General features: G+C 49.9%; 9 protein-coding genes across 9 annotated transcripts; 6 read left to right on the forward strand and 3 right to left on the reverse strand.

The window, feature by feature from the left end:
• Window positions 1–669: 669 nt before the first annotated feature.
• Window positions 670–2,658, reverse strand: YALI1_C15945g (uncharacterized protein; the record flags this gene model as incomplete). The annotated part of the gene is made up of 1 exon (XM_501719.3): window positions 670–2,658. The coding sequence occupies one exon, from the start codon at window positions 2,656–2,658 to the stop codon at window positions 670–672; it is 1,989 nt and encodes a 662-aa protein (XP_501719.3).
• A 74-nt stretch (window positions 2,659–2,732) lies between these two features.
• On the reverse strand, window positions 2,733–3,137 carry YALI1_C15947g (uncharacterized protein; the record flags this gene model as incomplete). Its single annotated transcript, XM_068282308.1, has 2 exons — window positions 2,733–2,929; window positions 3,134–3,137. The coding sequence occupies 2 exons, from the start codon at window positions 3,135–3,137 to the stop codon at window positions 2,733–2,735; spliced, it is 201 nt and encodes a 66-aa protein (XP_068138409.1).
• Window positions 3,138–4,633: 1,496 nt separating this feature from the next.
• On the forward strand, window positions 4,634–5,024 carry YALI1_C15964g (uncharacterized protein; the record flags this gene model as incomplete). Its single annotated transcript, XM_501720.3, has 2 exons — window positions 4,634–4,641; window positions 4,721–5,024. The coding sequence occupies 2 exons, from the start codon at window positions 4,634–4,636 to the stop codon at window positions 5,022–5,024; spliced, it is 312 nt and encodes a 103-aa protein (XP_501720.1).
• A 2,312-nt stretch (window positions 5,025–7,336) lies between these two features.
• YALI1_C15991g (uncharacterized protein) lies at window positions 7,337–14,606 on the forward strand (the record flags this gene model as incomplete). The annotated part of the gene is made up of 3 exons (XM_501721.3): window positions 7,337–7,377; window positions 7,484–7,649; window positions 8,013–14,606. 3 exons carry the CDS (start codon window positions 7,337–7,339, stop codon window positions 14,604–14,606), a joined length of 6,801 nt encoding a protein of 2,266 aa, XP_501721.3.
• A 220-nt stretch (window positions 14,607–14,826) lies between these two features.
• YALI1_C16080g (uncharacterized protein) lies at window positions 14,827–16,230 on the reverse strand (the record flags this gene model as incomplete). The annotated part of the gene is made up of 1 exon (XM_501722.3): window positions 14,827–16,230. One exon carries the CDS (start codon window positions 16,228–16,230, stop codon window positions 14,827–14,829), a length of 1,404 nt encoding a protein of 467 aa, XP_501722.1.
• A 1,100-nt stretch (window positions 16,231–17,330) lies between these two features.
• YALI1_C16091g (uncharacterized protein) lies at window positions 17,331–17,861 on the forward strand (the record flags this gene model as incomplete). The annotated part of the gene is made up of 1 exon (XM_501723.2): window positions 17,331–17,861. One exon carries the CDS (start codon window positions 17,331–17,333, stop codon window positions 17,859–17,861), a length of 531 nt encoding a protein of 176 aa, XP_501723.2.
• Window positions 17,862–18,077: 216 nt separating this feature from the next.
• YALI1_C16099g (uncharacterized protein) lies at window positions 18,078–18,499 on the forward strand (the record flags this gene model as incomplete). Its single annotated transcript, XM_068282309.1, has 2 exons — window positions 18,078–18,210; window positions 18,264–18,499. 2 exons carry the CDS (start codon window positions 18,078–18,080, stop codon window positions 18,497–18,499), a joined length of 369 nt encoding a protein of 122 aa, XP_068138410.1.
• Window positions 18,500–18,962: 463 nt separating this feature from the next.
• Window positions 18,963–19,807, forward strand: YALI1_C16108g (40S ribosomal protein eS10; the record flags this gene model as incomplete). Its single annotated transcript, XM_501724.3, has 2 exons — window positions 18,963–19,155; window positions 19,443–19,807. 2 exons carry the CDS (start codon window positions 18,963–18,965, stop codon window positions 19,805–19,807), a joined length of 558 nt encoding a protein of 185 aa, XP_501724.3.
• A 1,722-nt stretch (window positions 19,808–21,529) lies between these two features.
• Window positions 21,530–22,108, forward strand: YALI1_C16133g (uncharacterized protein; the record flags this gene model as incomplete). Its single annotated transcript, XM_068282310.1, has 1 exon — window positions 21,530–22,108. The coding sequence occupies one exon, from the start codon at window positions 21,530–21,532 to the stop codon at window positions 22,106–22,108; it is 579 nt and encodes a 192-aa protein (XP_068138411.1).
• Window positions 22,109–22,683: the final 575 nt, after the last annotated feature.

Genomic DNA, 22,683 nt, shown 5'->3' on the forward strand with positions numbered 1-22,683 from the left:
ATATGGTATGGGCACTCTATCCGCATTACTTTTACATTTGGTCATGGTCCATTCGGAGGGTGCAAGGTGTCTGAGACTGAGTGAGACAGTTTCACCTGCAGTAAATACTGTACTATCAGTGGAATCATTCCTGATAGAGAGCTTCGCAGAAACTGCTAAGAAACTGCTACTATTTGGAATCTGTGCTGTTTGGAGCTGTAGACAAGTCAAAGATTGACGGCTCCTTGACGATCCTTCCTACTTACCATTCAAGACCAAACCACCGACTCTAAGCCCAAGGAGTTTCTGGTAACGCTCAACTCAATTGACATTCATGTCAATGGAACCACCACTAATGCTCTTGACAAGACACGACGACGACATATTCTTCTGGACTCTGGAACATCCCTTACCTACCTGCCTTCTTAGGATTCATTCAAGGAAATAATGTTCTCACAAAGAGGACTCATATGTTTAGCGAGATAAACGTGGACAGTATAGTGTAGCATATCACTTGAAAGCTTTCTGTGAGATGGATACTAAGAGTGTACTACAATGTTAGAGCCATGATCTTCCAGGTAGAGCAAATGGTCGATATGGTACATACTCATATGCACCAAAAGTTCCCGTCAAAATCACGTTAACGTCCTCACCATGCTGATAAATATAATTGATCATTTATCACTACAGCTAATAGCCATCACTTCCGCCTCCCTTTCGCCAGTAGTCAGCAACGGCGTGGATCTCGCCGTTGTCTTCTCTCGAAACAGCATTCATGACCGACCGGGGAATCCAGTACTCAACGCCATGGCCACGGGCCTTCAGCGCCTGTCCAATGCTCTTTCTGCCTCCAATCTCAACATAGGCAATCTCGGGAATCAGCTGATGATGCAGACGAGGGAAAGCCACGGTCTGGAGCAACGAAAGACCGTAGGAGTACTTTCGAACAATGGCCTGAAGAACACAGGTAACGATTCGCGAGCCTCCCGCAGCTCCAAGCACCAGCTCCACGTGGTCCGTCTTCTTGTTGTAAACAATCGTTGGAGTAGTGCTACTGAGAGGCCTCTTGCCAGGAGCAATGTAGTTGTAAATAGAAGGCCGGAGTTCGTAAGCATTGTCACGTGAGGGAATGGAAAAGTCGTCCATCTCGGAGTTGAGAATAACTCCCGTGACGTGATCGTAGACGAGAGAACCAAACAGCAGGTTGACGGTGGTGGTCATGGAAACAGCCATTCCATTCTCGTCCAGAACAGAAAAGTGGGCAGTTCCGGCGGAATCAGACACCTCGTAGGCGGGCTGGTAGTCTTCCCACGGCCGAGTATGGTAGTCGGAGATATTGTTGACGGCCTTGTCGGTCCAGTCTTGAGTAAGGAGGTACTCGACCCGCTTCTTGTTGGACACGTCTGCGGGATCTCCAAGCTCCGTTCGAGCAGAAGAGGTGTACTTCATGGCCTCGGTGAGTCGCTGGATGGAAATGGGGTTTGAATCTCGGGGAATGAGGCCATTGGTGGCAAGTCCCAACAGAGAGAATCCCTGTCTGAACCAGTTGGCAGTCTTCTTGAGAATTCCAACACATCTGCCGGGTGCGTTCGTGTCCTTCTCTCGTTCCTTCTTATCGAGTTCATCGATAATATTGAGACCAACCACCAGAGCAGGGCCACTGCTGGGATTGTTGGCCACCAGAACCTCTCGACCGTAGAATTCGCCTCGAACGGGCTCCTCCACAATTGTCTGGTACTGCTCAAAGTCCTCTAGAGAAGCCACTCCTCCAGCCCGGTTGATGGCATCTACCAGCTTGGGTGCGATGGGGCCCTTGGGGTCGTAGAAAATGGCAGAAGAGCCGTTGTTGGCGATCAGAGTGAGTGTTTCAGCGAGAGCCTTTCGTGCAAGAACGTCGCCAGACTTAAGAGGACGAGCCTTGAAGGGGCTGGCGTTGGTAGAAGGGGTATCAACATACAGCCAGCTCCAGTCTCCGTTTCCGTATGCGGACAGATCATCCTCCGTGACTTCAAGAGCCAGCTCAAACGCCTTGTCAACGGTCCAACCTCGCTCGTTCAGTTCAATGACAGGCTCAAATAGCTCCTTCCAGCTCAGAACGCCAGAAGTGTATCGCTTGTAAGCCTCATAAAGACCGTGAACTTCTCCGGGAATGGCCACGGCCAATCCTCCGAATTGGGCCTTCTTGGGATCATCCTTGAACATGTCCTTGGAAGCAGCCAGAGGAGCCGTCTCGCGGAAATCAAACGACAGATCACGTGTCTTGGCGTCTTTGACAACCATGAAGCCTCCTCCTCCAATGCCACTGCTGAAGCCGTTGACACTTCCGATGCACAGAGCGACTGTGATGGAGGCGTCTACAGCTGATCCTCCTCGTCTCAGAATGTCGGTGCCCATGGTGGAGCATTGGGGGACATCACAAGACACGGCGGCCTTGGATCGGACCTCCAGGCGTTTTCTAGAGGGCGTATAGGTGCCTTTTCTCAGCGGAATGTTGATCTTCTTGTCGGTTGTGTGCAGCAGTCCATCTTGTCGCGACTTTTTGTAGTAGTTGGCATGTTGGTCTCCTGGTTGCCATCCTGACGTTGTGGGGAGTATTTGAATCTCCGAGTGTGTGGAGATCAGAAGACATGAGTACAGAACGACTCCGACCAGAGCCGCGGTGATCATTCGGTTCATCATAGCGTAGTTGGTTGAACTAGAAAAAGTGCCAGACAAGTTGCTGGGGAGTAGTGAGTGAACCTGGTTCAAAAAGTTCAAAAAGTTGGTTGTAGAAGATCGTCAACAAGTTGTCGAGAACTTGCTGGTCGATACAGATGTCTATGTCGCAGATTCACTCCTGCAAATAACTTGCCGGTTTCAAACTGCAGTTTGTGTTGGTACTGACCTGACCTGGGTGGAGTCGTTGCTTGTGGCGTTTGTGTCAAGTGTCGGACTAGATTAAGTACCGTTGCTTTCGTGGTGGCAAGGCGCTAACTGGCTGGATCCTCGACTTCAACTTTGGTATAGATCAGAGATAACCGCCAATTTCCGTTAACCCCGAAGCAATCGTGTGGCTGCAGTCAAAATTATTAGTAATCACTAAACCTAATCCGGTGGCAACAGATCGGTGGCATTTTTCGGCTCGGAAGAGATGGTGAAAGTGGTTTTTGCCGACCCATAATTGTTGTTTACAAGTAGATGGATCCCGTTGGTGGATTACTTCCCTTCCACGACTTCTCCGAGGCAAAACCCTGCCATTTTAGTGGAGATGAGTTTTAGTAAATTACCTAATACAGTCAGCTATAGCAACACATGAAAACAACATCTGAAGTAATATAGAAAAGATCAGCTGATCCAGTTACACAAAACCTACTTCCAAATGTATATATATATATATAATGTTTTTCCCAATATTTTTTCCCTCTTCTGTTTCTTCAACTACAAACAAGAGTACCGGCACTTGTATACATCCTCTACTGGTGCCGTATACTATCTCGCAGTGCTATCTTGCAGAAATCTGCGGACTCCGAATGAGGGGGCTTGCCACTCTTGTCCATTGTGCATTGTCGTCGAGTCCGGAAAACAATTTTGCAAATTTCCTCCAATTTTTTTTGGTATTGGCCGCCTATGTTAACATACCAGGACAGTTGTAATATTTGTAATTATGGCGATTTTAATAGCTGGCACTTCGTGTGGCGGCTTTTGCGGTGCGGCTTACTTTGATATTATCTGGGGTAGAATATACGTGGATACCAACGATTCTGTGGGTTGGGGCTGGTTGCCCAGGTGACGGCAACGGCAACAACTGAGCTTATTTGGGGGTTAGGGTGTGTCCCGGTTAGGGTAGTTAATGCTAGGGTTAGGTTTCCTCTCTTTTTTTTGTATTCGGGTTAGGTGTTCTGCTTTGGATAATAGGGTTGGGGTTAATGGAATGACGCGCTGCCCCCTAACTAGGTTTAGGGTTGCTCCGATTAGGACAAACTTGCTCCATGTGTAAACTGAACAAGAACAAATGATTGAGGCAGCAACAGGTGTGCTGATCGTGGTTTATAAAACGGTGGCATCAATTTGAAGGCTATTTTCATCTTTTAATCTTCAGTATTCACCAATTATACTCTTTTATTCCTTCGGAAAATGTTACACAGGCGGGATTCGAACTGGTGTGGTGGGTTTCTGAGGCTGATTCTTTATGGAGGTACATTTCCCGGCGTCGATCAGAAGAAGAAATGCGACCAGTAATGTCGCAGTAGTGCCTTTTCCGTAACCCAACCTTTTAAATCCCCCCATATCTTCCGTAATCGCCCCCAATCACCTATTTTCGCTTACCCAGGGCACGACCCCAGTTTCTGAGTTCCCGGCTAATAAGCTTTAGGGTTAGGGCGAGTTGGGAGTGGTTGGGAGGTAACCAAGTCTCAAAATTGGCATATGGTGAAGTGTCAAAATTTGGGAGCGATGTAAAAGCCTCGCATTTTGTGTGGTATTTCCGGTCCCAGCACCACGTAGTGCAGCATATCACAGCACGGCATGTATATCAGGGACCGGTTGATAGGAAACGCCTAATTGGGAGCCCCCCCCACAACACAAAACAGACCCAAGGGAGAGGCAAAAAAATATATAAGACCAGCCGGCCCCTCCCAAAGGTCTTCCTTCCCACACACACAACAAATACTAAACAATGTCTGGGTGAGTATCTCCACACAACACAACACAACACAAGACGACAGTCAACACAACCACAATCACAAACACTTACTAACGATAGCCGAGGAAAAGGTGGTAAAGGACTTGGAAAGGGTGGCGCTAAGCGACACCGAAAGATTCTTCGAGATAACATTCAGGGTATCACTAAGCCCGCCATCCGACGTCTTGCGCGACGAGGTGGTGTGAAGCGAATTTCCGCCCAGATCTACGAGGAGACCCGAAACGTTCTCAAGTCTTTCCTTGAGTCTGTTATTCGAGACGCCGTCACCTACACTGAGCACGCCAAGCGAAAGACTGTCACTTCTCTTGATGTTGTCTACGCTCTCAAGCGACAGGGCCGAACCCTTTACGGTTTCGGTGGTTAATTATTTATATTATATATGATATTGGAATGGATTTATTATACTGAGCGTGTGTGGTAGATGTGGGTCATTCGCTGTAGTGTTTGCCACCGACCGAGCCGAGAGCGGTGAACTGTGTCTGGAGTACTCCTACTGACTCTCGGCCTATGGGTGGTGATTATGGCACGTGTCCAATATAAGGTTGCGTAATGGAATGTTGCATGTTATGCGTAGAAGGTCTGTTCAACCAGGACCACGTGGCACCAAATATTGCGTGGTATGTCGTGTTTATGAAGGCGTATATTTGTTCTCTGGGCGTACTTATGTCTACTGTCGAGTTTTCGTGCAGTTTTTCGAACATTATGTTCCTCCGTGGTTATCCCATAACATAGGCGACCTATTTACATACTACAAACAGCATCACATCTGGCATAAGATAGTATGTACTTGTAAGGAGCCAGGGGATATGTATCGGTACCCACCAATTAGTCAGCAGTGATCAACGGTGGTCACGTGGACTGGTCTACAAGCGCAGTAGTTTTACAATGGATTGTGTAGGTCGGAATGACTATAGGCATGAAGGGGATGAACAGGACAGGACCAGGTCACCGTCACGGGCGACAGTAGTCGTATTGCCACGACACGATTTCTTTAGACTCCTGCTCACTCCGCCTCACTCCGCCCCACTCTGCCCCTCTCCGCCCCAACCCACGCAGTGCTGACACTTTTGATGGACAAGGTAAACGAAACGTAGAGAGCGACAGAAGACCCGCAAACTGGATGGATATCCACGCCATGGCCAGATGGACGTTCCCACGAGCCGGCAGGACGGTTCTCAAGCACACCGTTACCAACAAAGGGGGGTTTCAAGCTTCCGAGCCTCATGCACACTGGTCAGGACTTGGACACATGTTTGACGGGGGATGGACCATGTTTGACACTGTGGTTCTTGGCAGGCGATGGCAACGGTCGAGAGGAGATGGGCTGAAACGGTGTGAGACGCCAATGGCCCTTTATCAGCACGAGAAACATCCGTGTCGCGGTTGTATATGCTCGTTCGCACGCACATATGATGATGACTTCATCTTTATGTCCATATCCTCAACAAAGGCTATACTGTACCGGTGCCGGTAACTGTAGACGGGCTACTCCCGATGGGGTCTCATTCCGTGAGGTATATCCGTGGTTGCTGGCAGGGCCTTTCCAAACCATAGAGTTGAGTTGTCGAGGACAGGGCCAGATTTGAGCTACTGTACACGTATTAACGACATCGTGTGGAGCCAAGAAAAAGAAGCCGAGGCCAAATCAAAAGGAACCGAGAAAAGAGCCATGGACACTATGGACGGTAGCGCCGGTGTCTACGAGCTATTCGGATCACCAGGTCCACAAGATCGGCTCTAGTCCGTCTAAGACGTGGTTCCCAGGCTTGCTTGGTCTCACCAGGTTTCTCTCGGACTACACCAAGTACCGTACCGTACAGTACTGGAAATTGTATGTACTCGTACACCTGTATCGTACAGTATCTCTCTGTCACTGGCTCAACAAGTAGCACGTCAAATATGCATTGCGTGGTTGGAGGGACTCGGGCAAGGTTACGCGTTCGAAAAACGAAAATCAGCTAATGGCCATGTCTCGGGCGAACCCACAACATGGACGGGATAAGCTGGTCCACCTTGCAACGATTGGTCGCAAACGTGCCTGTTGATATATCATTATCGCGCTTCGATCAACTCCCCAACACTCCGTTAAACTTCGGCTAGGTGCAGCTCAACGTAAAACCGTCTGTCTAGCCAGAAAGTCAACTCACGGGAGTGCGGAAGTTGAGTTGAGTGTTGAGCGTGACAAGTGCCACGGCCCTGGATGGCGCTCTGCTAACAGAGGGCTGTGCTGTATAACAGTATAACAACATGTCTCGGGACTACAAGAAGTGAAAAGAGCGCTCAACTAGTTTTGTTCGTAGATAACGTTACCAGATGAAGCCAAACACCTCATGCCCTTGCCAGGTTTGCCAAATGCCGGAGAATCGTTTATTGTGAGATAATCCGTGCGGGAATTCAAACAGTCCATGTGGGGAGCAGCGGAAAATATAAAAAAAAAAGCAAACGGTTCACGTCCAGCCAATAGGAAACGGGTGTTTCCAAGCCCACAAATCTCATAAAAGAGTACACCACGTACACTACAAGTACCCCTACCCCAGACTGCCCTTACCCTCTCGCCACATCCCCAAACCTGACCGCCCCCAGTGCATCTGTTGGATTGTTGGATGCACCTACTAAAACCTAGAACCTTGTTGACCATAACGGTGCGCCAGATATAATTTAATCGTCTGCTCCTGAATGCGACTGCAATTGAGGACACTAACACGTCGGTTTTTCAGGTGAGTAAACGACGGTGGCCGTGGCCACGACAGCCGAGGCGTCACGATGGGCCAGACGAGCACATTCTCGCCGCCACAACCTCGCCAGCACAAGAAACTAACCCAGTATGGCTTCAGGATCTTCAACGCCAGATGTGGCTCCCTTGGTGGACCCCAACATTCACAAAGGTCTCGCCTCTCATTTCTTTGGACTCAATTCTGTCCACACAGCCAAGCCCTCAAAAGTCAAGGAGTTTGTGGCTTCTCACGGAGGTCATACAGTTATCAACAAGGTGAGTATTTGACGTTTAGACTGTATAACAGGCGGCCGCAGTGCAACAACGACCAAAAAGGGTCGAAAAAGGGTCGAAAACGGACACAAAAGCTGGAAAACAAGAGTGTAATACATTCTTACACGTCCAATTGTTAGACAAACACGGCTGTTCGGTCCCAAAACCACCAGTATCACCTATTTTCCACTTGTGTCTCGGATCTGATCATAATCTGATCTCAAGATGAAATTTACGCCACCGACATGATATTGTGATTTTCGGATTCTCCAGACCGAGCAGATTCCAGCAATACCACCACTTGCCCACCTTCAGCGGCCTCTCGGCGCGATTCGCCACTTTCCCCAACGAGTGTTACTAACCCAGGTCCTCATCGCTAACAACGGTATTGCCGCAGTAAAGGAGATCCGTTCAGTACGAAAATGGGCCTACGAGACCTTTGGCGACGAGCGAGCAATCTCGTTCACCGTCATGGCCACCCCCGAAGATCTCGCTGCCAACGCCGACTACATTAGAATGGCCGATCAGTACGTCGAGGTGCCCGGAGGAACCAACAACAACAACTACGCCAACGTCGAGCTGATTGTCGACGTGGCTGAGCGATTCGGCGTCGATGCCGTGTGGGCCGGATGGGGCCATGCCAGTGAAAATCCCCTGCTCCCCGAGTCGCTAGCGGCCTCTCCCCGCAAGATTGTCTTCATCGGCCCTCCCGGAGCTGCCATGAGATCTCTGGGAGACAAAATTTCTTCTACCATTGTGGCCCAGCACGCAAAGGTCCCGTGTATCCCGTGGTCTGGAACCGGAGTGGACGAGGTTGTGGTTGACAAGAGCACCAACCTCGTGTCCGTGTCCGAGGAGGTGTACACCAAGGGCTGCACCACCGGTCCCAAGCAGGGTCTGGAGAAGGCTAAGCAGATTGGATTCCCCGTGATGATCAAGGCTTCCGAGGGAGGAGGAGGAAAGGGTATTCGAAAGGTTGAGCGAGAGGAGGACTTCGAGGCTGCTTACCACCAGGTCGAGGGAGAGATCCCCGGCTCGCCCATCTTCATTATGCAGCTTGCAGGCAATGCCCGGCATTTGGAGGTGCAGCTTCTGGCTGATCAGTACGGCAACAATATTTCACTGTTTGGTCGAGATTGTTCGGTTCAGCGACGGCATCAAAAGATTATTGAGGAGGCTCCTGTGACTGTGGCTGGCCAGCAGACCTTCACTGCCATGGAGAAGGCTGCCGTGCGACTCGGTAAGCTTGTCGGATATGTCTCTGCAGGTACCGTTGAATATCTGTATTCCCATGAGGACGACAAGTTCTACTTCTTGGAGCTGAATCCTCGTCTTCAGGTCGAACATCCTACCACCGAGATGGTCACCGGTGTCAACCTGCCCGCTGCCCAGCTTCAGATCGCCATGGGTATCCCCCTCGATCGAATCAAGGACATTCGTCTCTTTTACGGTGTTAACCCTCACACCACCACTCCAATTGATTTCGACTTCTCGGGCGAGGATGCTGATAAGACACAGCGACGTCCCGTCCCCCGAGGTCACACCACTGCTTGCCGAATCACATCCGAGGACCCTGGAGAGGGTTTCAAGCCCTCCGGAGGTACTATGCACGAGCTCAACTTCCGATCCTCGTCCAACGTGTGGGGTTACTTCTCCGTTGGTAACCAGGGAGGTATCCATTCGTTCTCGGATTCGCAGTTTGGTCACATCTTCGCCTTCGGTGAGAACCGAAGTGCGTCTCGAAAGCACATGGTTGTTGCTTTGAAGGAACTATCTATTCGAGGTGACTTCCGAACCACCGTCGAGTACCTCATCAAGCTGCTGGAGACACCGGACTTCGAGGACAACACCATCACCACCGGCTGGCTGGATGAGCTTATCTCCAACAAGCTGACTGCCGAGCGACCCGACTCGTTCCTCGCTGTTGTTTGTGGTGCTGCTACCAAGGCCCATCGAGCTTCCGAGGACTCTATTGCCACCTACATGGCTTCGCTAGAGAAGGGCCAGGTCCCTGCTCGAGACATTCTCAAGACCCTTTTCCCCGTTGACTTCATCTACGAGGGCCAGCGGTACAAGTTCACCGCCACCCGGTCGTCTGAGGACTCTTACACGCTGTTCATCAACGGTTCTCGATGCGACATTGGAGTTAGACCTCTTTCTGACGGTGGTATTCTGTGTCTTGTAGGTGGGAGATCCCACAATGTCTACTGGAAGGAGGAGGTTGGAGCCACGCGACTGTCTGTTGACTCCAAGACCTGCCTTCTCGAGGTGGAGAACGACCCCACTCAGCTTCGATCTCCCTCTCCCGGTAAGCTGGTTAAGTTCCTGGTCGAGAACGGCGACCACGTGCGAGCCAACCAGCCCTATGCCGAGATTGAGGTCATGAAGATGTACATGACTCTCACTGCTCAGGAGGACGGTATTGTCCAGCTGATGAAGCAGCCCGGTTCCACCATCGAGGCTGGCGACATCCTCGGTATCTTGGCCCTTGATGATCCTTCCAAGGTCAAGCATGCCAAGCCCTTTGAGGGCCAGCTTCCCGAGCTTGGACCCCCCACTCTCAGCGGTAACAAGCCTCATCAGCGATACGAGCACTGCCAGAACGTGCTCCATAACATTCTGCTTGGTTTCGATAACCAGGTGGTGATGAAGTCCACTCTTCAGGAGATGGTTGGTCTGCTCCGAAACCCTGAGCTTCCTTATCTCCAGTGGGCTCATCAGGTGTCTTCTCTGCACACCCGAATGAGCGCCAAGCTGGATGCTACTCTTGCTGGTCTCATTGACAAGGCCAAGCAGCGAGGTGGCGAGTTTCCTGCCAAGCAGCTTCTGCGAGCCCTTGAGAAGGAGGCGAGCTCTGGCGAGGTCGATGCGCTCTTCCAGCAAACTCTTGCTCCTCTGTTTGACCTTGCTCGAGAGTACCAGGACGGTCTTGCTATCCACGAGCTTCAGGTTGCTGCAGGCCTTCTGCAGGCCTACTACGACTCTGAGGCCCGGTTCTGCGGACCCAACGTACGTGACGAGGATGTCATTCTCAAGCTTCGAGAGGAGAACCGAGATTCTCTTCGAAAGGTTGTGATGGCCCAGCTGTCTCATTCTCGAGTCGGAGCCAAGAACAACCTTGTGCTGGCCCTTCTCGATGAATACAAGGTGGCCGACCAGGCTGGCACCGACTCTCCTGCCTCCAACGTGCACGTTGCAAAGTACTTGCGACCTGTGCTGCGAAAGATTGTGGAGCTGGAATCTCGAGCTTCTGCCAAGGTATCTCTGAAAGCCCGAGAGATTCTCATCCAGTGCGCTCTGCCCTCTCTAAAGGAGCGAACTGACCAGCTTGAGCACATTCTGCGATCTTCTGTCGTCGAGTCTCGATACGGAGAGGTTGGTCTGGAGCACCGAACTCCCCGAGCCGATATTCTCAAGGAGGTTGTCGACTCCAAGTACATTGTCTTTGATGTGCTTGCCCAGTTCTTTGCCCACGATGATCCCTGGATCGTCCTTGCTGCCCTGGAGCTGTACATCCGACGAGCTTGCAAGGCCTACTCCATCCTGGACATCAACTACCACCAGGACTCGGACCTGCCTCCCGTCATCTCGTGGCGATTTAGACTGCCTACCATGTCGTCTGCTTTGTACAACTCAGTAGTGTCTTCTGGCTCCAAAACCCCCACTTCCCCCTCGGTGTCTCGAGCTGATTCCGTCTCCGACTTTTCGTACACCGTTGAGCGAGACTCTGCTCCCGCTCGAACCGGAGCGATTGTTGCCGTGCCTCATCTGGATGATCTGGAGGATGCTCTGACTCGTGTTCTGGAGAACCTGCCCAAACGGGGCGCTGGTCTTGCCATCTCTGTTGGTGCTAGCAACAAGAGTGCCGCTGCTTCTGCTCGTGACGCTGCTGCTGCTGCCGCTTCATCCGTTGACACTGGCCTGTCCAACATTTGCAACGTTATGATTGGTCGGGTTGATGAGTCTGATGACGACGACACTCTGATTGCCCGAATCTCCCAGGTCATTGAGGACTTTAAGGAGGACTTTGAGGCCTGTTCTCTGCGACGAATCACCTTCTCCTTCGGCAACTCCCGAGGTACTTATCCCAAGTATTTCACGTTCCGAGGCCCCGCATACGAGGAGGACCCCACTATCCGACACATTGAGCCTGCTCTGGCCTTCCAGCTGGAGCTCGCCCGTCTGTCCAACTTCGACATCAAGCCTGTCCACACCGACAACCGAAACATCCACGTGTACGAGGCTACTGGCAAGAACGCTGCTTCCGACAAGCGGTTCTTCACCCGAGGTATCGTACGACCTGGTCGTCTTCGAGAGAACATCCCCACCTCGGAGTATCTCATTTCCGAGGCTGACCGGCTCATGAGCGATATTTTGGACGCTCTAGAGGTGATTGGAACCACCAACTCGGATCTCAACCACATTTTCATCAACTTCTCAGCCGTCTTTGCTCTGAAGCCCGAGGAGGTTGAAGCTGCCTTTGGCGGTTTCCTGGAGCGATTTGGCCGACGTCTGTGGCGACTTCGAGTCACCGGTGCCGAGATCCGAATGATGGTATCCGACCCCGAAACTGGCTCTGCTTTCCCTCTGCGAGCAATGATCAACAACGTCTCTGGTTACGTTGTGCAGTCTGAGCTGTACGCTGAGGCCAAGAACGACAAGGGCCAGTGGATTTTCAAGTCTCTGGGCAAGCCCGGCTCCATGCACATGCGGTCTATCAACACTCCCTACCCCACCAAGGAGTGGCTGCAGCCCAAGCGGTACAAGGCCCATCTGATGGGTACCACCTACTGCTATGACTTCCCCGAGCTGTTCCGACAGTCCATTGAGTCGGACTGGAAGAAGTATGACGGCAAGGCTCCCGACGATCTCATGACTTGCAACGAGCTGATTCTCGATGAGGACTCTGGCGAGCTGCAGGAGGTGAACCGAGAGCCCGGCGCCAACAACGTCGGTATGGTTGCGTGGAAGTTTGAGGCCAAGACCCCCGAGTACCCTCGAGGCCGATCTTTCATCGTGGTGGCCAACGATATCACCTTCCAGATTGGTTCGTTTGGCCCTGCTGAGGACCAGTTCTTCTTCAAGGTGACGGAGCTGGCTCGAAAGCTCGGTATTCCTCGAATCTATCTGTCTGCCAACTCTGGTGCTCGAATCGGCATTGCTGACGAGCTCGTTGGCAAGTACAAGGTTGCGTGGAACGACGAGACTGACCCCTCCAAGGGCTTCAAGTACCTTTACTTCACCCCTGAGTCTCTTGCCACCCTCAAGCCCGACACTGTTGTCACCACTGAGATTGAGGAGGAGGGTCCCAACGGCGTGGAGAAGCGTCATGTGATCGACTACATTGTCGGAGAGAAGGACGGTCTCGGAGTCGAGTGTCTGCGGGGCTCTGGTCTCATTGCAGGCGCCACTTCTCGAGCCTACAAGGATATCTTCACTCTCACTCTTGTCACCTGTCGATCCGTTGGTATCGGTGCTTACCTTGTTCGTCTTGGTCAACGAGCCATCCAGATTGAGGGCCAGCCCATCATTCTCACTGGTGCCCCCGCCATCAACAAGCTGCTTGGTCGAGAGGTCTACTCTTCCAACTTGCAGCTTGGTGGTACTCAGATCATGTACAACAACGGTGTGTCTCATCTGACTGCCCGAGATGATCTCAACGGTGTCCACAAGATCATGCAGTGGCTGTCATACATCCCTGCTTCTCGAGGTCTTCCAGTGCCTGTTCTCCCTCACAAGACCGATGTGTGGGATCGAGACGTGACGTTCCAGCCTGTCCGAGGCGAGCAGTACGATGTTAGATGGCTTATTTCTGGCCGAACTCTCGAGGATGGTGCTTTCGAGTCTGGTCTCTTTGACAAGGACTCTTTCCAGGAGACTCTGTCTGGCTGGGCCAAGGGTGTTGTTGTTGGTCGAGCTCGTCTTGGCGGCATTCCCTTCGGTGTCATTGGTGTCGAGACTGCGACCGTCGACAATACTACCCCTGCCGATCCCGCCAACCCGGACTCTATTGAGATGAGCACCTCTGAAGCCGGCCAGGTTTGGTACCCCAACTCGGCCTTCAAGACCTCTCAGGCCATCAACGACTTCAACCATGGTGAGGCGCTTCCTCTCATGATTCTTGCTAACTGGCGAGGCTTTTCTGGTGGTCAGCGAGACATGTACAATGAGGTTCTCAAGTACGGATCTTTCATTGTTGATGCTCTGGTTGACTACAAGCAGCCCATCATGGTGTACATCCCTCCCACCGGTGAGCTGCGAGGTGGTTCTTGGGTTGTGGTTGACCCCACCATCAACTCGGACATGATGGAGATGTACGCTGACGTCGAGTCTCGAGGTGGTGTGCTGGAGCCCGAGGGAATGGTCGGTATCAAGTACCGACGAGACAAGCTACTGGACACCATGGCTCGTCTGGATCCCGAGTACTCCTCTCTCAAGAAGCAGCTTGAGGAGTCTCCCGATTCTGAGGAGCTCAAGGTCAAGCTCAGCGTGCGAGAGAAGTCTCTCATGCCCATCTACCAGCAGATCTCCGTGCAGTTTGCCGACTTGCATGACCGAGCTGGCCGAATGGAGGCCAAGGGTGTCATTCGTGAGGCTCTTGTGTGGAAGGATGCTCGTCGATTCTTCTTCTGGCGAATCCGACGACGATTAGTCGAGGAGTACCTCATTACCAAGATCAATAGCATTCTGCCCTCTTGCACTCGGCTTGAGTGTCTGGCTCGAATCAAGTCGTGGAAGCCTGCCACTCTTGATCAGGGCTCTGACCGGGGTGTTGCCGAGTGGTTTGACGAGAACTCTGATGCCGTCTCTGCTCGACTCAGCGAGCTCAAGAAGGACGCTTCTGCCCAGTCGTTTGCTTCTCAACTGAGAAAGGACCGACAGGGTACTCTCCAGGGCATGAAGCAGGCTCTCGCTTCTCTTTCTGAGGCTGAGCGGGCTGAGCTGCTCAAGGGGTTGTGAGATGATAAGGAAAAAAGTGAAGGATTTTGTTTAATTAATTGATTGATGTGTTTTAGGATTGTTGTTGGTGTAGGTGGTGGTATGTGAGCGAGAGAAGAGTGATCTACTCGTGGTGTACAGCGGTATCGCGACCAGACTACAACTATAGTCACTTGTTCTGTTTACTACTTGTAGCTACGTAAATGTCCCTAATGTATATCAATGTATGTTATTTTTCAACCTACTTGAATCTCTTTCTCAGCTTGTCAGCTTGAGAGGTTCGGAGTCCGGAAAACTTGTCCATGGCCGGAGTGTTATCAAGAGCAGCCATGGCAGCTCGAGCTCCAGCCTCCACGAGGTTCTTGCCCTTGCCGGTGCCGAGAATCTCGGTGCCCATGGAGCACGTGACGGTATGCATGACGGATCCATCTGGGTATTTTTCTTCGTTGACCACGTTGTAGACGGGCGCCAGAGAAGCCGAGCCAATGAGAATATACAGCCGATTCTTGGCGGTTCCGTCAAAGGGTTTCTTCATGCCGTGCTGCTGTTCAGCCATGGACGAAATGGAGCCTCCCTCCTGTCTAATGGCATCCAGAAGAGGCTGGGCCAGTTCATAAACCCACTTGGTAAGAACAGCTTCTCCGTCAGCTCCATAAGACAGGTAGACACCCGCCACGTAGGCCTCAAACAGATCTGCGACAATCTTACGTCCACAGAGAGCCTCGTCAATCTTGGGTTTCACCTCCAGGCTCTTGTACCACTTTTCGTACTCGGCCGCGTAGCCTCCGGGGAATGTGTATTTGACGAGCCACATGTTAGCGTCTGCGCCCAGAGTTCGAGGACTGAGAATGGAAACAGTGAGAATATGCAGTTGTTCGGGTGACAGCACGGATGACGCCACTCGCAGCTTGGAAGGGAAGCCGTAGATGGCTGCCCATCGACACAGAACAATGTTGGCAATCACCTGGCCTCTCAGGAACGACAGATGAGACTGGTCGTCTCCAGGAAAGACATCGTAGATGATCTTGGTGAGAATGTTGTTGACAATGGAGTCACCGACAAACTCGAGTCGCTCGTAGGAGAAGTTTCCCGTCTGGTCATACCCGGCCTTGGTGGCCGTCTTATGAACCTCAGAAGCAGTCCCCGTGTCTCCTAGCAGCATGGATCTGTGTGTAAACACTCGTTTAAACAGCATTCCGTCCTTGATCTCGGGAATCAGAGGAGGCCAGCTCTTGCCCCTGTACTCCACGGTCATCAGAGGCTTCAATATCGACGAGGGGGTGTATCTGACGCTGGGGGCAGATATACTGCTGACCTCCTGTCGTACCGCCGTTTCCTGGCCCAGGATCCGGCTCAGAATCGCCGAGCCGCCCTTCTCGTAAATGTCTCTGATTTCCACACCCAATTCACTCTTGGGGTTTTCCAGCAGCGCCAGATCCATCTTCTTCCTGCTCTGAATGGTCTTTTGAAACACCTCCACGGTCGGTGCCACCTTGATGATTTTCTGGAGGGTTTTTTGCAGCTTATCGACCTGTTTGATCAGCTTTTCCGCGTCCTGCTCGCTGTAGACAACGCCATCCTCGCTGCTTTTGCTCTTCTTGGTCTCTGCGGGACCAGACTCCGAGTTTCGACGCTTTTCGCCCATGTCGGTATAAGTAGAAAATGTGCAGAAATAAATTGCAAGAAGGTTACTACGAAGCCTAAATTATGCACGGGTGAATGGCGATGGATGCAAATTTATGCGGCAGTTTTGAGGCGAAGAGACGGTATTTTTGAGTAATAATTGTTCAGAAATCGGTAGAGGAAAACAATGACTACAAAATTGTATTTTTAATTTTGTAATTAAACCAATTATGAGGTCTGTTTAGTGTTGTGTATGAGCTAACTATAATGCAAGTAAATGTAATGAAAGTACTAACTAATATAACCCATTGTAGAGGGGAGATCAAGAGAGGTCGAGAGAGATCGAGAGAGGTCGAGAAATCTCCGGGAGTTTTCAATCTTGTTCAATACCAGCGAGAATTTTGAAGAAACATATTTCCGCAAAGTATAGAGTCTCTCATTATCGATATGCGTGTCTCTTCTTCTCCTGTTAATGGGCTAATCTATATATAGCGTCACTGACCTCGAGGAATTCGAAGGAAATACGGATACCAGACTCATTGTCGTGTATCCAAGCACATCATGTAGTTATATCAAGACAAAAGATCTATTGTATGTACCATCAGAGCATAGATCTTTTGTGCGGAGATCCCCAAAGACGATCTAATCCATACGTCAACATACTCCAACATCATGGTCACATTTCTCTTCTGCAATAGCGGTTCCACTCAAAAAACATTAGTTCAAATAGATCACTATAGGACCATTTCACTTGAAGACTCCGTCTCTCTCTTTCACGTCAGCACACCAGTTCTTGTATTGATAAGTAGCTTAGTATCTCTGTCTGGTATATAACTCGCGGCAGGCTTTTCTGCCACTGTAATGTATGGGATGGAGTCATATTCAGATGATATTCAAGTGTCTTAACATTAATACCATGTCTATAGCCCTATCGTCTATATCTACAAGTCCGGACAACTGGTTTTTGAGACGGTTTCCGACGTTTGATCTGAAGAGGGTTCAAGACTCGGTTTCAAAAGCATCAAATACGTGCTCCATACCGCCTCTCCTTCACCTTTCAATGTCGAGGACCCCGTCAAGGATCTACTGAGCCTTCCGTCAACAGAACTCTGACTGTTCTCAATGTCGTCATCGTCAAGCAATACCTACGCTTCCCACGTGGAAATCACCTCATCGTTCGCAGCCATGCTCAACAAGAACGAGGCTAACGATTATTCCTCCTTGGCAACCGAGGAGTCGTGGATTCCCGTGGCATGGGGAGAAGCTTCTCATAAGGACAACGCTTTTGTATCCTACATGGGCTCCAAGAAGTATGCAGAGAAGGTGGCCTGGAGATTCATAAAGTCTGAGAAGCCCTCGTTTGGCCTTACCACCGTCAACCCCGGCTGCGTGTTTGGTAGTGGTATTGCTCTAGACGCGAAGTCTCCCAACTCCACCACTAATGGGACCATCATTCAGGGTCACTTGTCTACCACACCCGGGCAAGATACGTCCGAGGGTCAGAGCTCATGTGTCTGCCATCGCCAGAACCTCGAAAACCAGCGACTTATGCCGTGTGTCTCCAAATTGTGCAACCAGGATTTGCGGGATACAGTAAACAAAGAGGTTCCCGATCTCAAGGGCAAGACAATGAGTAAACCCGAAAGGAGCTAGACTATGATTGGGTTAGTTTAGACAAGACTGTGAAGGATTTTGTCGAGGATTTTGTCGAGGATTTTGTCGAGCAGTGGCTGTCGTTTCAGGTCTGAGTGGCCCCGAAGCATTGAGAGTAGAGCTCGAAGAACCAGACCCATCGCCGCATACAAGTGTACTTAACGGATTGCTCCAGCATTCGAAACCGCTGAATTGGGAACCACGAAAGCATCTTCAATGACCTCTTCTACAGTAAAAAAGTGTCATTTTACATCATATCTTGTCCACAACTCATATGAATTAACGAAAAGCTCGTCGCAATCCCACCTCCCTGAACATGTCTTTCAAGGTTGCTTATCTGCCACCATTCGTTTATCGAGCTCGCTGTAAGCCGAATTGTCCCAGAAAGATTTATAATCCGAGTCCTCAATCTCTGCTTTGATCCACCCAGTCTGTATTCCATGTCTTTTTCTCTTTTCCAACTCCCATTACGATCCTACCTCTTTGCTCTTGGATCCATGCTGAGAGACGCCTCCTTCACGGATCAGAGATCAGACCTCAGTACCACTACAGTACATACTGTACCCGCATCAACTCGTCCAGACACAGACTACAATACTTGTAGGAGTACTCCATCTCCTATCACTCCAATGAGATGACTTCAACCAGTCAGTCAGAGGTTCTTCGGGACTACTGGCAGTCGGAGTGACAAACACTGTTTCCCGGTACATATAACAGACCTAGATCAGACTCGATAACATCTCCTGTACATCCCTGGAGAATCTCCGTTCAATGCGTGCAAGTGCCTCCTTTCTTTGGATAAAATCACAAGCGTCGCAAGTGCACCCACTACTCACGTGACATGAAAAATTCACTCTTCCCTGAGTTTAATAATCGACATGGGGCGTAGAAAGGGGGGTAGAGTGACTATCTGGAGAAGCACAACGAAATAGTCACTTTATTCCAAGAGCTTTTCCTTTTACCAAGCCCCTGGTTCATCATGTTCATCATGGGTGCAATTTTTTTCGCACGAGTGTGCATTTTTTTTGGGAGTACGTAATTTATGCATTAATATCACGGACAGGAATCGAACCCACGGTCACCGAATTATTGAGTTGTCACATGACATTGGGTCCCAAACAGGAAAGACAGTCACTTTTCACATTAAGGTTCTGGCACTCACGACTCGCGGGGACTCTCACTCTGCAAAAGGTTCCATTTCTCACTTTTGAAGTCACGACAGCCTCGAACCGTACGACCAAAATGTTGATTCCCAAGGAAGACCGAAAGAAGATCCACCAGTACCTTTTCCAGCGTGAGTAGAGAGCGAGCGGGATTTCGAAATTACACGACCGATATGGAGGACATGACTGACGACTTGTGGATGGATGGGACGACCTTTGATTTGCTGTGAACAGACAGCATACGACGACGCATAATGCAACGACCAATCTGTGGTAAAAGGGAGGAGCGATCAAAGTGAAGGAAGCCCGAATCAGTCACAGTCGCTGTCAGAAACACCCTCCATCAATGAACATGTGGATGGTTCCGTCTTGCAACACTTTTTTGCAATTCAAGCAGAAACAAGTTACTAACCATCAGAGGGCGTCTGTGTCGCTAAGAAGGACTTTAACCAGCCCAAGCACGAGGACATTGACACCAAGAACCTTTACGTCATCAAGGCTCTCCAGTCTCTGACCTCTAAGGGCTTCGTCAAGACCCAGTTCTCTTGGCAGTACTACTACTACACCCTCACCGACGAGGGTGTTGAGTACCTCCGAGAGTACCTCCACCTTCCCGAGGGTGTTGTTCCCGAGACCCACAAGAAGACTGCCCGAGAGGAGACTGCTTCTCAGGGCCGAGGTGGCCGACCCGAGCGAGGTCCCCGACGACAGGAGGGTGAGTACCGACGATACAACTCCAACAAGGAGTCTGCTCCCGGTAACTACCAGCCTTCTTTCCAGTAAATGGGAGGATATATAAAAATGTATTATTCATGTTGAGAATTTGTACAGTACACCCTACAAGTAATCCAACCGTGTATGACTGTGTTCAGGGGTTGGGTTGGACAGCTTTTTTGCATCTCATCATAATGATCCCTGGAGACTGTTGACTTAACATCTGATGTCGAGCTGAGAGCCCCAGTCCTTAGCCGTATTTGTGGCATCCCAGCTCGCAGATGAATCACTGATGAGTACAGGATGGCACATCTGGGGTTCATATAGACATTCAGAACATCACGGTACAGTATGTAGTATCAAACGCCACTCTCATGAGATTCTCTGTCTGTTTATTATCTTCCCACAGAGATGTGATAGCACCGTCCTCTTCCCCTAGGGTTCTTTGGCTGATCTATGTCATCAGTGGCCCATTATTATCTCGTCACAAACATTCCCTGACTCTCTGGTCTTCTAGGGCCGATGGATGCGGATTAAGAGAACAGATGGAGGCAAGTTTTGACGATAACTAGATCTTCACAGACAGGTATTTGGGGGAAGGTTGTGCTACAAGTATTTGTAGTCGGCTCCTGGACTTGCCAGATCCACTGCTGACTGTCTACTTGTAGTTGCGGTTGAATAGGAAAAAAAAGGAACACTACCGACGAACATTTTGAGACGACATTTTGAGACGACATTTTGAGACGACATGCGCGATTGTTTTGATATAAGTACTTGTACAAGGTTGAATTCCTCCTTCTGACTGGATTCAACAAGTTTCAACAGTCTCGCAAGTCTCTTTATCAGTACAGAGCTGTTCCAATTGCCATACGGCAGTTAGACCACTCATATCGGACGTGGGAAGTAAACGCCGAAAACCTGGTCCAACACCGGACTTTGAACACGAGGAACAAAAACTACCTATTCCATTGTGAGGACGAGAATGAGAGCAGCATTTCGAGCCCGAAAACACGCATAATATTCTAGGATTCCATGCGCTAGCGTGGTTTTCGTGAAAAGTCTCCATCCACGCGTATCCAGGGTCCGAACGAACTCTATCATCTGTTGCCCGTCACTATCGGATGGGAAACGACACAGAAATGCTGTACGTATGCCTCCAAGGTTGATGCCTCCGTTGCACGAAATCCAAATGCAAACTACTGTGTACTTGTACTGTCTCAACTTTGAGTGTTGTGGTGCCTGGTCTGAATCCCCGTGTGTCAGTTAGATTCCCAACATGATGGAGTTGTACCTGGTAGGGAGTTTACCAGGGGGTAAAACGCCGACCACGAACGATACGGGAAAAACGAGGCATTTACCGGAATGCCCAGAACACGGCGAACATACAGATTGCAATTCCGCCATTATACGACGCTCCAAAAACTCACACCACGTTATCACCGCTCCGCCGAGAAAATGCGATGCATTATGAAACACTAACTTACCCTGTGCCGAAAATAAGAAAATGATGGGTGGTTTGAAATCTTTTTGGAAGAGACATGTACATGTATAGGGAGGCATCATCATGTGGATCCATATGGTCAGCCTTCCAGAGACCCATCAGCGAATACGACCTTCCGTTTGCGAACGAGGCTGTGGGTCTCTTTCTGAGGCCTCCTTGATAGTCTTGTCTGTTTCAGTTTCAAACTTCGGGCTGGTCGGGCTGTACCCATTAATTTAAAGTTGTGTTCCCGAGTTATAAATAGATATAAGTGAGTGTGAAGATGGGAATTGGGGGAAGTGGGCCATAGAATGGGTACTAGAATTGGGGTGGATGGGAGTGTGACCGGGTTCTTTTCGGCTCTGCCAACCTATTTATATGTTTCAATCCACGATACCTTCATTTCTGCGAGTTCTGTACGACGTGCACATTTGGTGCATTGTTCACGTGAGAAGATGAGATTTTTCAATCGAGCTCTTGAATATGGGTCTGGCTACAAGGGTAGGTATTTCAGACAAAACAAGAGCAGTTTATTCTCGGAAATGCGTTGCAAGTCGAGTAGAGATCGTTTGACGCTCCTTGCTTCACTCCACGTTCAACTGTCCACTTGTTCTTGCCGGTGGAAAGTCAGTTGTCGGGCAGAAAAGTTTTCTATGCAGGAACGGATAATATTCGGCTTGGGCGGTCTGTACGACGAGATTTGGGGAGATCCGGAGCAATGGGTTCTCCCCCCGACTGGGTGCTCCCAGCTCGTTTCACTGACCCTGGAGACTATCCTACCGAGAGTAGTTGGAGAGAGACTCGAGGTATTTTGCGTCTTCAGGGGGTTTTCTCCTTCCCCTCTCTATGTCTATCCGCCTCTTAATATTTCTCTCACCATTTACCCTTGACTCAACGGTTTACACGACGACGTGAAAAGTCAGCCGCATTTAGGTGCATCACGCTGACAATTTTGGAGGGTCTAGAACCTGGGTTTTTACTTCATCCAGCACCTACTCGGGCGAAAGTTGGGGCGAGTCTAGAGTCAGCAAGCGGTGTTTGTGGGACCGAGATTCATTTCCGGAGCCGTCTGGGTTGTGCTACATGTTTTTGGGCTGAAATACTCGATGACAATGTACTGTAGTATGGATAAAGAATAAAATTGTATGAAAAAATGGCTTCAAAAAATATTTTTTAAAATGCACAAAACCAGAAAAAACAACAAAACCAACACAAATAAAATCAAATAAAATAAATAAACAAATCAAGCAAATCAAACAAATAAAACAAATTAAATCAAATTAAATCAAATTAGATCAAATAAAACCAACAAAACCAACAAAACAAATAAAACCAACAAAACCAACAAAACCAACAAAACCAACAAAACCAACAAAACAAATAAACCAACAAAACAAATAAAATCAAACCAGACTGTTGCGCGGATAACGAGTGCTGAATTGACTATGAGACTCTCTTTACCAAG

Source organism: Yarrowia lipolytica, chromosome 1C (genome assembly GCF_001761485.1).
Source record: "Yarrowia lipolytica chromosome 1C, complete sequence".
Lineage (NCBI taxonomy): Eukaryota > Fungi > Ascomycota > Dipodascomycetes > Dipodascales > Yarrowia > Yarrowia lipolytica.